The 13,412-nt window shown below is 42.0% G+C and overlaps 1 protein-coding gene across 1 annotated transcript in view; it reads left to right on the forward strand.

Annotated features, from left to right (window-relative positions):
• PRKAG2 (protein kinase AMP-activated non-catalytic subunit gamma 2) overlaps positions 1-13,412 on the forward strand; it is a 428,376-nt gene that overhangs the window by 136,459 nt on the left and 278,505 nt on the right. Inside the window, 1 exon segment of the mRNA XM_038389209.2 lies at positions 3,019-3,298. Coding sequence (XP_038245137.1) covers positions 3,019-3,298 — 280 coding nt within the window.

Genomic DNA, 13,412 nt, shown 5'->3' on the forward strand with positions numbered 1-13,412 from the left:
GTTTTGATATTGCTAGATAAGCCTTCGGGGGGGGGGAAACTAATAAAGGTGACACACACAAAACTATTGACACTTCACTATTTTACATTCTTAATGAACTTGTCATTTAGGTAAGATATTAGTGAAATTACCCAGTTGCAAGTGTTCTAAAATTGTAATAATTGCAGCTTTGTGGTTATGAGTGATGATGGACTCAAATCTATAGAACTGTGCCTCTTACCCTCACTTCCAGTTAATGTCTTTGGCCATAACCAAATTTAATTTGCAGTATTCTCCGGACATGCTCTGAATATCAGCTTCTCATGTTAATTGGCTATTTCAGAAGATATGCTTGTGAGCAAAAGCTGTGTGGCAGTAATTTCAGTCAGTTTAGTCATATGAATTGCATTGTAATATTTCTGTAAAATAAGTAATAGCTTTAAAAAATGTTACTACTTTGAAGATATTTATGTAGTATACTAAGTACAGTTTTTATTTATATTGTGGTAGTGCCTGCAGGATCAAGGATCAAGCCCTTCGTGCTATACAGACAGATAACAAAAATGGTCTTTGTCCCAGAGGGCTTACAGCAGTGGTCCCCAAACTGTGGGGCATGCCCCCCAAGAGGCATGGAAGAATGTCCAGTGGAGCGCAGTGGGGCCTGGGCCAGCCCCAAAGAGCAGGGGGCCAGGGAGGAAGTGCCACCTAGCCCTGCTTTGCCCCCCAGTTCCGCTCCGGCCCCTACTACCGGCTCTTGGCTGCCAGGCCCCACTTTTGGCTCCCGGCTGCGGCTCTGCTCCCGGCCCCAGCCGCAGTCCAGCCATGACTCCACGCCGAGGCCGGGGGGCCTGGACACATTTCATTACTGGTAAGGGGAGGGGGGTGTGAGGAAAAGTTTGGGCACCATTGGCTTACAATCTAACTAAAGGAAGTACTCTCATGAATTAGATGGGGGGCGGAACTCATGCACTTAAAGAAAGTGACTTTCTCAAGGACACACAAGGAGTTTGTGACAGAGCTGGGAAGTCCCAGTCAAGTTCCTTAACCATAAGATCATCCTTCTTTTCTGTAGAAAGGAAATGGTCAGGTCCATTATGTAGTGCTACGGATAGAATTAATACAAATAGTCCTATTCTGTCAAAACTATAGAACCTCCCACTTCTTCCATGAAGCCTACATGAAAAGATAGCTGAGCATTTATATTCATATACAAATGAATACGTTTGTATAACAATGTGTAAGTCTGATTGATTGTACTTCTTTCCCTACACCCACCATAGGTTGCTTGTCATCTTTGATTATAAACTCCTCAGGGCCTGGACTGTAGTTTTGTACAGTAACTCCTCACTTAAAGTCGTCCCGGTTTAACGTTGTTTTGTTGTTACGTTGCTGATCAGTTAGAGAACATACTCGTTTAAAGTTGTGCAATGCGCCCTTATAATGTTGTTTGGCGGCCGCCTGCTTTGTCCACTGCTTGCAGAAGGAGCAGCCTGTTGGAGCTAACTGGTGGGGGCTTGAAACCAGGGTGGACCGGCAGCCCCCTATCAGCTCCCCGCTCCCCTAAGTTCCCTGTGCGGCAGCTGCCAAGCAGGCTGGACAGTCAATTTCTGGGCAGTTCAGCTGTTCCTCCTCCCACTGCCATGTGCTGCTCCTGCCCTTTGCCTTGGAGCTGCTCCCAGGAGCCTTCCACTTGCTGTGTGGGGGGTGGGGGGGAGCGGAAGAGGGGTGCTAATGTCAGGGTGTCCCCCTCCCCCTGCTCCTACCCCCTGCTCCTGTACCCCATCTCCACACACATAGTCTTTTGTCTGGCGAAAAAAATTTCCCAGGAACCTAACCCCCCCCCCATTTACATTAATTCTTATGTGGAAATTGGATTTGCTTAACATCGTTTCGCTTAAAGTATCGTTTTTTTCAGGAATGTAACTGCAGCGTTAAGCGAGGAGTTTTTGTATGTGCGTGTACAGTTGCAACACAACAGGTCCCTGATTAGGTCATAAGCTTATGGTATGATCCTACATTGTGCAGGTGAGAAAGTGACCTGGCATAAAGTATAAATTGATGAGCAGGACAGGAGTTGTGGGGTAGCCTAATCCTGTGGTAATCAGAGCGTTGTTATTTGGCTGCTATGTTACTCCTGCCTACTAAATAAGCGTAAGTTCTAGAGGAGAACATGTAGTTAAGCACCTTATAAGAGGATCTTGTTTAAAATGGCAGATTTGCATGTTGTCTGCCTAAACTTTTACCCTTTGTTTACCAGGTGCAAGTGAGAGTGAAGGAACAGGCATGCAAGGGGTTTGGAACTCAATACAACTCACTTCAGACAGATGTACCTAGCACTTAAACTCACTTTTGTCCATACATGGTGTCTGCTAGCAAATGTGGAGACCAAGAATCTTGTTGCTCTCTTTTCAAGATCAAAATATTTTATTCATAAGAAAATCTCCCCCTCCCCCAACTGTTGTTTGAGAATTTTTTTGTCATATTTTTCCCTCTGAGCTTATGCAGTCGGGGTGACATAGACCCCTGTGCTGGGGGCCACATAAGTCCTATTCACCAAATCAGTCCCACTAAGCCTTATGCTGGCCCTTGACACAGCAGTGAATTTCACCCCGATTGTTGTTTGTGGACACTTAGACACATATTTACTTGCACTGAGAATGTTTGGGAGAGTTGCTCATTTCCCTGTAATGAGATTAATGATTTCACAAGGTATGGCTGCAGTGCAGCTTGGAGGTGCTGATTCCCAGCCAGGTAGACGGACTTGTGGTTATTGTATGATGGGAGGCAGCTCATGCTTGGAACCAGGACTCAGGCAGACTTCGACTCGGGTGACTAGCCTGAGCCACTACCCATGCTGCAACATCAACACTGCTATTCTTAGCACACTAGCTAGAGCTGAGCTCGTGAGAGTCTGTCTGCCCACAGTGGGAATCCCACCGCCCAGCTGCGTTATAGATATACTCACAGAGGCAGGTTCTGAGACTTTTAGGGGAACAAACTGGGTTGAATTAATGTTTTGTTTTTCTTTCCCCCCCTCAGGTGGAAGAGAGCTACCATATGGGCAGCCCTTCGAAAGGCCTTTTCTCAAAAGGGCTCCAAAATCGACCTTCCAGCCCTGTTTCTGCCCCTGTGAGAGCTAAACATAGCCCAGGTTCACCAAAAACAGTGTTCCCCTTCCCATATCAGGAGTCTCCCCCACGCTCCCCACGCCGAATGAGCTTCAGTGGGATCTTCAAGTCCTCTTCCAAAGAATCCTCTCCCAGTTCTAACCCGTCTACCTCACCTGGTGGCATCAAGTTTTTCTCCAGATCAAGAAAAAGTAAGAAATTGATCATGTTATTTCAGGAAGATACACTGTACCTCTGGGCTTGACCTATTCTTTACCTGCCTATAGTAAAGTAAGTGCAGATGGGGCACATGCTGTTTTTCATCAATTTCACTTAAGATGTTTATCAGTTTCTTGCACACTAACTGTCCTGTTCAAAGTGACCATGAGACTCCTACAAGCAAAGGGACAAATCTAGCCCTGGGCAGCAAGCCAGCACGTGAGTCATATTTAAGGCTTTGGATGAAATCCTGACACCACTGAAGTCGATGGGAATTTTGCCACTGACTTCAGTGCGCCGGGGATTTCATCCATGGGATCTAAGTGGAACTGAAGTGGTACATGGCGTAAGTGATGGCCCTCTGCCCAGGGTGAACTTAACTCAGAATGAGAGAGGCTTTGCTTCATTAACCACCTAGAGAATTTCAGCAGTTACTTTACCAATGTTATTTATGCTATTACAGAACAAATTATCCTTACCAGACAGAGGAAAACGACGTGCATTCCTGATCTGATGACAATGGAGAGGATATTTAGGCTCATCCATCTGAAACCATTAGGTACTTCAACTGGTGTGATTCAGCACAACTAACTACTATTTATCACACCTAGATTGTGCCTCTTCAGTAATTTGTGCTCCCATTACCGAATGAGCCACTTGAATAACTTATTTGTCCCGGAAAGAATTTACTTGGTACTTTTTAAAATCTAATGATATAACTAAAGAGTTAGAGCTCATACAGCTCATATGCTCTAGGAAACAGACATATTTACAGGTGAATCACAGGGGAGAAAATGTTCAAGTTTCCTCTGCTTATTATTATTAGGAATTGGTGGAATTGGTTGACTGTTTGGATTGTCTGTGTTTTGGTTTGTGTGAATGGAAGAACTAAAATCCTGTATAGGTGCACAGGTGCAGTAGTATTGATGCCTATAGCTGTGTTTGGCTAATATGTATTGCATATAATGTACCGATAATCTTCTTTGATCCATGGGAATCATAAGGGATCTTTTAAAAAATGTTTTTACTTGAACAGAATTCTGGGGAAATATCTATTCTAATTAGAATAAGCGACTTTGTGGTGACTTGTGTACACACAAATAGTCTCACATGTATGTGGGTGCATGCGCAGGCTCACAGAGTTGTAGAGGATTTGTGGTTATATTTGGCAAGACATTCTGCAGAGTCAGTTGAAATAAGATCTTTACCAGTCCCTTCACCACACTGAACCACTCCCAGAGGCTGAACCCTAGAGAAGGGGGTGTTTTGAAGGGAGTCCAATTTGTATTACACACAATTAGAGATGATGTATCCAGTTTAGCCATATCAATCAGGGGCATTAGTTCTTCCATAGTTAAAGTTCAAACGGGTTTCCTAGTAGGCTGTTTTTTCAGCTCCTCCACAAAGCCCATGCACCATTTAAATCCCATTTTAGCCTTATTTTGTGGTTTTGAGTGTGTCTTAAGTGCTGTATAGGCTTTATGCTAGCTCATTGCACATAGGAGAATTTCATCCTGCCAGAATAATAATAATTAATAATAATAATATGTATTGCATAGCAAAGTATGCCAGTGACACTTTCATTATTTAGGTGCTGGACTAATTATGCTCCAGAGCAGGGTTGGAAGGTGAAGTCTGATCCTAGCCAGATTAACCTATCCATCAGAATATTAAACAAAAGGTCCTTCAGCACGCAGCAAAACACCGAGTTAAGGTCATGTTGCTATATAGCAGAGCCAGGAATAGGAACAGGCTCTCTTGCCATATTTTTGAGCCAACAGAAGACATCAGTGACCTTCCTGGGAGATTTCAGAGTAGCAGCCATGTTAGTCTGTATTCGCAAAAAGAAAAGGAGTACTTGTGGCACCTTACAGAAAAAAAATTTGTTAGTCTCTAAGGTGCCACAAGTACTCCTTTTCTTCCTGGGAGAGAAATCATTGCAGCAGTCATACTGTTTATTTTTTTAGCGCAGGAATAGCTGCCTCTCAGAGAATAAGTGATGTTGATTCAAGTGCATACACCAGTAACTTTTGCCCTTCAATAGCTACAAGACAGAATGTCACTTTTATTCCAGGTGATGTTCCCTTCCCTAAGCTCCCTTTTAAAAGAGACTTAAATAGATACCTGCTCCTCCCTCCATTCTCCCCCACTTTTTGGTAGATATTATATCTACATAGGAATTACATGCTTACGACTTACTACATTTATTTTTATGTCATTTCTTTTAAAAGTGCCTTTCCAAGGCTTCAGGAATTTCATGACACCTGATAAACAACAGTGACCTATTGGGGCTTTTTATAATTAAATCTTGTGAATGCTCCTTCTCAGTAAATAAAGACTGTTTTATGGATTATGAAACACTAATATAATTTATTAAACCATATCCAAAACAAAGCCTTTATCACTTCAACTTCATTGTCTGAATGAGGGGATTTCTTAGAAAACTTATTCAAACCAACCATATAAGATCAGTAGTGCATTACTCTGGTGATGGGCAACCTGGAATGGCCTATGTTAGTCAGGGCCCCAGTGCAGCAAAGCACACTCAAGCATGTGCTTATTGAACTGGGATTTTGATCATGATGTATCTCTAAATTGGTGCTAATGATGCACTGCACCTTTCCCTTGTTGGTCATGTAGCAAATCTTCATGTAATCTAGTCTGCAGCTGAAAAAAGAACCTAATAAAACTTTAAATTTTGGATTATTGCTTTACAAGAGAATCTGTGAAATAATAATTTCCACCACCCTGGAAAATTATGTAGCCAGTCTTCTGCTTTTCTTTCTTCCATGCAAAGTTCAAAACATATACTAACATGTTGATCCATGTGCTCCGTGTTTCTCTTGGCAGTGACACCTTTGCATGTTCTTGATTTAAAGCGTACATATGCTGTTTTTGAAGTGCTCGATTTATCTCTTCCCCCCCCACACACACACACTTTGTTTCTGAACTTGTGCAATATGGGATAAGTAATAGTGGTTGGAATAAGATGTGAAACCTAAGATCCTTTCCCATGTAAGGGTAGAAGTTAAAGGCACTTTGACATTTTGGTGATTAACAAGGCTTAAAATGTTTAAGGTTCCTCTCTGTCTCATTCTCTGCTGGCTTACCTTAGTGGTGGTCTCAGTAATAACCTATTGATTCTGCTCTAAAAAAAGTTTGTGCCATGAGAGGGAAAATATTTTTCTGCATGTGACTGCAGCAGTTTTGTTAGGTTGCTAGCGACTCTGTAAACTGATTGTTAGAGCTCAGCATCTGTCACAGTGCCTTTTCCTGTACAAAGGAACATGAGAGATCTGTGTTCACTATGCTTCCCCTCATTTTCTAGCTGGAGTTCCTTCTGGATGAAGTTTGTATGTTTCAGTCAAGTAAACCGCTCAGTTTCAAGAAGCGTATGAAAGTGAAAATCCAAAAAATCCAAAACCCCAACACAATTTTTATCAGATATTCATATGAGTGTTTTTAAATAACTTGGTTAAAATATGAAGTTTCCAGACAATTGTTTTTAAAGAGCTAAGACTAAAATTTAAAACCACATTATTAGAATATTGTTTTAAAAAGCATAGGTTTGAAACCCAAGAAGTTCAAGTTTTGGATCAAGGTTCAACAAATTACTGACTGTATCAGTATCCATCTTCTACTTATGTACTAGAACACCCTTTACTCTCTACATTTATACCTCATGTATATTTCCAGTAGTGACCAAAAACTCTTACTTTACATATGGTACAGATCTAAGAATTACCTTCTACCCATCCAATATCAGCCAAATCCAAGGATGTCCTGCAGTCATTTTATAAAGCCCTGGCTAGCTGGCATCTGGAGTACAGTATCGAGTTTTAGTCACTTGCAAATATAGAGGTAAGCAAGAAACAGTCCATCACAGAACAACCAAGTTTTTCAATAGAAAAGAGGGAGCTAGGTAGGAAGATAGTGAATAAATTGGGATTATTTCATTATAAAAGAAGGTGATTGACATGACACAAATGAAGTATTGTAACTGTCTAAGGATTATTATAGAGTCAGTCTATTTGAGGTTGTTTTTCAGACCTGAATAAAGAGACAATAAGTAGATTTAACTTAATTGTTGCTATGCTATGAAAAGTGATTTTAAAACTGACATTTTTGGAATTGCTTTACAGTGACTCCATATCACATTTGCTCAGCTTGCAAGTAAAACGGTTCTTTTTAATTGCCAGCCCTGCAAACTCAGTCTGGAATCTGAAGCTCTGTTCTTTCTACTTTACAGTCATTGGTTTATGATCCGCCTCTCGCTTTAGAGGGAATATATATAAGAAGAATTTAAGACAATTAGTTTACCGAGTAGAAATAGGTGGGGCAGACTCTTAATTGAGATACTGAAATTCATTATTAATATTTTTAAGTAAATATTGATAAAAGGGAATATTAATTTTGTGTTTTGAAGTCATTAGGAGCAGCAGCGATTATTTTCTCTAATCATGCTTTCCCATACCCAAAGTGGCTATTTAAAAAACAAACAAACAAACAATACTCATGGTGCGCCAATATTCTGCCTCAGAGATCTGATTCAAAGGCCTTGGAAGTCAATAGAAAGATTCTCATTGACATCAATGAGCTTTGAATGAGGCACATGGTAGACAGGGTGAGAAGATACTGAATCAAAGTTAAGGTTAAAAGAAAAGGAGTACTTGTGGCACCTTAGAGACTAACAAATTTATTTGAGCATAAGCTTTCGTGAGCTACAGCTCACTTCATCGGATGCATTTGGTGGAAAATTACAGACCTGAGGGTGGCTATCCTTCAACAAAAAAACTTCAAAACCAGACTCCAACGAGAGACTGCTGAATTGGAATTAATTTGCAAACTGGATACAATTAACTTAGGCTTGAATAGAGACTGGGAATGGATGAGTCATTACACAAAGTAAAACTATTTCCCCATGTTATTTCTCCCCCCCACCCCACCCCCCACTGTTCCTCAGATGTTCTTGTTAACTGCTGGAAATAGCTTACCTTGCTTGTCACCATGAAAGGTTTTCCTCCCCCCCCCCCCCCCCGCTGCTGGTGATGGCTTATCTTAAGTGATCACTCTCCTTACAGTTTTCAGAGTAGCAGCCGTGTTAGTCTGTATTCGCAAAAACAAAAGGAGTATTTGTGGCACCTTAGAGACTAACAAATTTGTTAGTCTCTAAGGTGCCACAAGTACTCCTTTTCTTTTTGCGAATACAGACTAACACGGCTGCTACTCTGAAACCTGTCATTATGCAAGGCAGTGAATTTAGCCGTATAGAGTGGAAATCTGTCAACTTCATGATTAAATTTGTTAGTCTCTAAGGTGCCACAAGTACTCCTTTTCTTTCTCCTTACAGTGTGTCTGATAAAACCCATTGTTTCATGTTCTCTGTGTGTGTGTATGTAAATCTCCCCTCTGTATTTTCTACCAAATGCATCCGATGAAGTGAGCTGTAGCTCACGAAAGCTTATGCTCAAATAAATTTGTTAGTCTCTAAGGTGCCACAAGTACTCCTTTTCTTTTTGCGAATACAGACTAACATGGCTGCTACTCTGAAACCTGTCATTGTTTTCTGTGTATGAAAAGGGTATACAAATTGCATGCTATACTGTCTTATACCTGAAGATGGTGCAAGTAGCTTTGGTTTCCTGTATCCTAATGATAAAACGGAAAAAGGTTTTGGGGTTTCATGTTGCAGCATTTAAGCTCTCCTCTGATGAAGGCCTCCTAACTATGATAGATCTGTATAGTAAAGCTTCTCCTCAGGTTTTAAGCTGACTTTGATTTCTCCCAAGATTTGTTTTAGAATTGCATTGCTTCTTATTTTGGTAACAAGTTGCTGTGAAACTGCTTACTCTGTAATGAGCACAAGAGCTTATGCAAATTATCAGGATCAGTTAGACAGGTCAGCCTGACAAAGGGTATTCTGGATGAATAGCTTGCAGCTGTGTACAATTCAGGCTGTATTTTTACAGCGTTAGGCTCAAACTACTGACATATATTACTCTAAAGAATAAGCTTCCTTAATATATATTCCTGTAAAATTGATGCAAGTTCAGTTAATTGGCTATCCAAAGTTCACTGCTTTTGCTCATGGATTTGAAATTTAGATTGCTCTTTATGAGGTCAGTAAGTACAATCCATAGAGTGTTTCCCTCCCAGCCTTTGAATTGCTACTGTACTTTAATATCCGTTATAAGTTGTGTTGTGAAATACTACAACTGTGGGCTTTTTACCCCCAATATCTCTACTATCCTGCATGTGGAACAGCTTCTTCTGATACTACTGGGGACAACTGCTCCTTGCTTTGGGAAACCCAGCAGGGTGGGAGCTAAAGTTTAGGAAATAACCTTGAGGAAGTTTTCTCCCTGTTTATTCTGGGGGTGGAGGCAGAATTTACCCCTCTCCTTGGAAAACATCCCCCAAGTCCTCCAGGATCCACCTGGATTCCAAATCAACAGGAGAGGCAGGAACTTTGATGTGGAAGTTTAAGTGATGTCTTTAGACCTCTGCCATAGTTACCCCCAAGACTCACCCTTTAAAATAAATCCTCATCAAAGAGAGGGTAACGTGGAAAGCTAAGGCAGTTTTGAGCTTTATCATCTTCCTTCCCTGATCTCTGTAGGATTGGTATGGAGGACAATAGATGTTCCTCCCATCAATCTCTCCGACCCAATCACTCCCAACCTGTGAAGAACCCTCTGTGAAACCCAGGGAAAGGGGGTGGACCATCTATGGTAGCAGATGACAGTGGTAGCAGATGACAGAACAAGGAGTAATGGTCTCAAGTGGGGGAGGTTTAGCTTGGATATTAGGAAAAACTTTTTCACTAGGAGGGTGGTGAAGCACTGGAATGCGTGACCTAGGGAGGTGGTGGAATCTCCTTCCTTTGAGGTTTTTAAGGTCAGGCTTGACAAAGCCCTGGCTGGGATGATTTGGTTGGGGATGGGTCCTGCTATGAGCAGGGGGTTGGACTAGATGACCTCCTGAGGTCCCTTCCAACCCTGATATTCTATGATTCTATGTCTGTTTTCTTTTATAATGCTGATGTGTGAAAACATCTAACCACCATTTTCTGCTGGTATTCTCCCCACAAGATGGATTTGCACTGCTTATTGGGCTTGTCTACACTAAAAAAATCATATGTTACTGACAATGTGTCAGCAAAGGTGCTATGTATATTTTAGCTGAAAACACAAAGGCAAGTAATGTCCAGCACTGTTTCAGCTGCACCAGTTACTGACATCTATTGTTAGGAATGGATCATTTTTTTTAGTATAGACTGGGCCATAATTATTAGCATATTTTCCTTCCAATCATCTGGAGCGGGCTTTTGATTCATTTCCTGTTTTCATCCTAGCCTCACGTTTCCAATGTTACCCTGCAGTTACGGGTTGATTAAGTACTTGCAACATACCCATGTTCTTTATGTCTATGTATAATTTTTAAAATATATTTTTAAAGTCTCTTAAAGTTACCACTGCACTGTAGCAAGTGACTTAGAGGGAATGGCTCAGAAAACGGAGGTGCTTCTGAATTTGAAATGCCTCTTTCTGAGAATAATTTCCACCTGTTGTATTGGCTGAAAAAGGCAGGCATTGGGTTCCTAATTCCTTTCCATCTTGTGTTTCTTTTCCTCAACATGGGACTGAAATCTTGGTACTTCCTGGAAACCATTAGATATGCATTTGGTGTCAGTCTAAGACATTCATTCTGGACAACACTTAAATAATTAAGTGACTTCATTTTCTCTTCTCCCTTATGAATGTGCTGTCAGTGTTCTTAATTTTTCTTTTCTACGTACTTAATGAAGACAAATATGTGAATTGTTCTTTTAGTAACAGTAAAGAGACTGTAGAGAAACTAAGAATTAGCCTTTCTTGGAAGTCTTTAGCAATGGAGTGAGAGTCAGTAAAACATCAAATGAAATTTTTTGCCTCAGCAGGGTTGAAATAGAAACAAAACATTTTGAACTTTCCACAGAGTTGATTCACCTTGGTGGAGTTTTCACTCCTACTGCCCTATTGGTTCAATGGATACCAGTGGTCTTCGGGGGGGGGGGAACCATTTTACTTGGGAGAAACCACAATTTAAAGACGCAAACAGCTTCCTTTCTTGACAGGTCATGCTGAAAACAACAGTAGAGAAAGCTAGAGGATAGAAGTTACTCTGCCACTCCCTTTGTGAACAAGATTTTTTTTTTTTTATTCTCAGATATTTAGGCCCCAGTCCAGCAAAGCATCTAAGCAATTGCTCAACTTTAAATAAAGGAGCTGTCTCCTTGATATCAGACTACTTATATGCTTCAAGCCAAGCACTTACTTAAGTGCTTTGTTGGATCCGGGTCTTAGAGCACCAATCACCATCATATCTACACACTTTTACTGTGTGCTAAGCCCTCTTTTTGATGTCATTAAATTATATCAGGTGCTGCGCGCGCGCACACATACACACACATTAAGGGCTTGTCTGGAGTGCCCTTACAGGCACTCAGTGCGGACCATGGAGGCGTGAACTGCAGAGCATACCAAGTGTTGTGCTCTGACTGTACTGTGTGGACAAGGCGGGCACAAATTAAAAGGTACCTAGTTCATGTTAATGTAGTTCTTTTTGAAAGAAGTGCAATATAGACATAGCATACGAGATGCTTCCATCCTGAAAGAGTTTAGAGTTTAAATAGACAAGACAGACAAATGGTGGGAGAAAATAAGTATTTTACAAAGAGGGCAGTGAGGCACAGAGAGCTTAAGTGACTTGCCTGAGTTCACAGAGAGAATCAGTGACAAAGCTTGGAACTGAACTCACATTTTCTGAGTGCCTGTTCAGTGCTTGAATCACAAGACCATCCATCCTCTCATGTTTATCTAACTCTCTCTAAGTTAATTTTTTTTAATACACTCATCACCACCATGTCTGGTCTCTGTGCTCCTGGAGGATCTCGATCCCAATGATCTGCTCTTTTAATATGCATGGGACTAAATTTGAGAGCAAGTGTTTCTGAAAGAAGAATCCTACGCTTGACTGTGGAATAGAAGCCTAACTTCATTATAAATTAAGTCTGTCTGTTTGTGCTAAAATAGAAATGCTCTCTGAAGTTTTCAGAACAAATATTATTTATAGCCATCTTCAGATGGGAAAGTCATTATTAAGGCTATGTTTTAGTCATGGGTATTTTTAGTAAAAGTGACGGTCAGGTCACTGGCAGTAAACAAAAATTCATGGCCCATGACCTGTCCATGACTTCTACTATACTCCTTACTAAAATTTGGGCTGGTGGGCTGGGGGTGCTCTATGGGGGCAGTCTGGGGGTGCTGGGGGGGTGGCCCAGGAACCCTGCTGGTGCTTGCGGGGGAGGTGGGCGGCCCGGGCCCCCTGCTGGTGCTGGGAGGGGGAGGATGGGTGGGGCTGGCAGGCTCCCTACGTGGCTCCATGTGTCCCTGCAGCTCCTAGGGTGAAGGAAGGCTAGGGGGCTCCGAAGCTCCCATTGGCCAGGAACTGGAGCCAATGGGAGCTGTGGGGGCGGTGCCTGCAAGCGCAGGCAGTGCATGGAGCCCCCTGGCCCCTCCGCCTAAGAGCTGCAGGGATATGCCAGACCCTTCGGGGGAGCCTCCGCCCCCGAGATGAGGGCCACCCTGCACCCCAACCCCCTGCTCCAGCCCTGAGCCCCCTCCCACAACCAAACTGCCCCAGCTGCGGCTGGTGTGGCTGGCCCTGGGGCTGCCTGATCTGCTCGGGCGGCCCTGGAGCCAGCCACACCAGCCGCTGCAGAAGTCACCGAAAGTCACGGAACCCATGACTTCCATGATCTCTGTGACAGACATGCAGTCTTAGTCATTATTCATTCCATATTGTGTTACCTAGGCTTAAGAAATGAAGCATTAATCTACCTCAGCTTTTCCACCTAGTTTCAAAGCTTTGAAAGGGGTTGTATGAAAACTTGTATAGGAGGTTTTAACATTCTTGTTCAAGGGGATTCAGTTGTGGAGGAAGTTTCCAGAGAAGATCAGAATGTGAATTAAGCTGAACACCTTCAGGGCACACTACCTGATTCTTCTGACAGTCATTTCCACCATAAACATTATGGAGATCATGTAAATTATAATAATTTTCTAT

The sequence above is a fragment of the Dermochelys coriacea genome, chromosome 2, assembly GCF_009764565.3.
Source record: "Dermochelys coriacea isolate rDerCor1 chromosome 2, rDerCor1.pri.v4, whole genome shotgun sequence".
Taxonomy (NCBI): Eukaryota; Metazoa; Chordata; order Testudines; family Dermochelyidae; genus Dermochelys; species Dermochelys coriacea.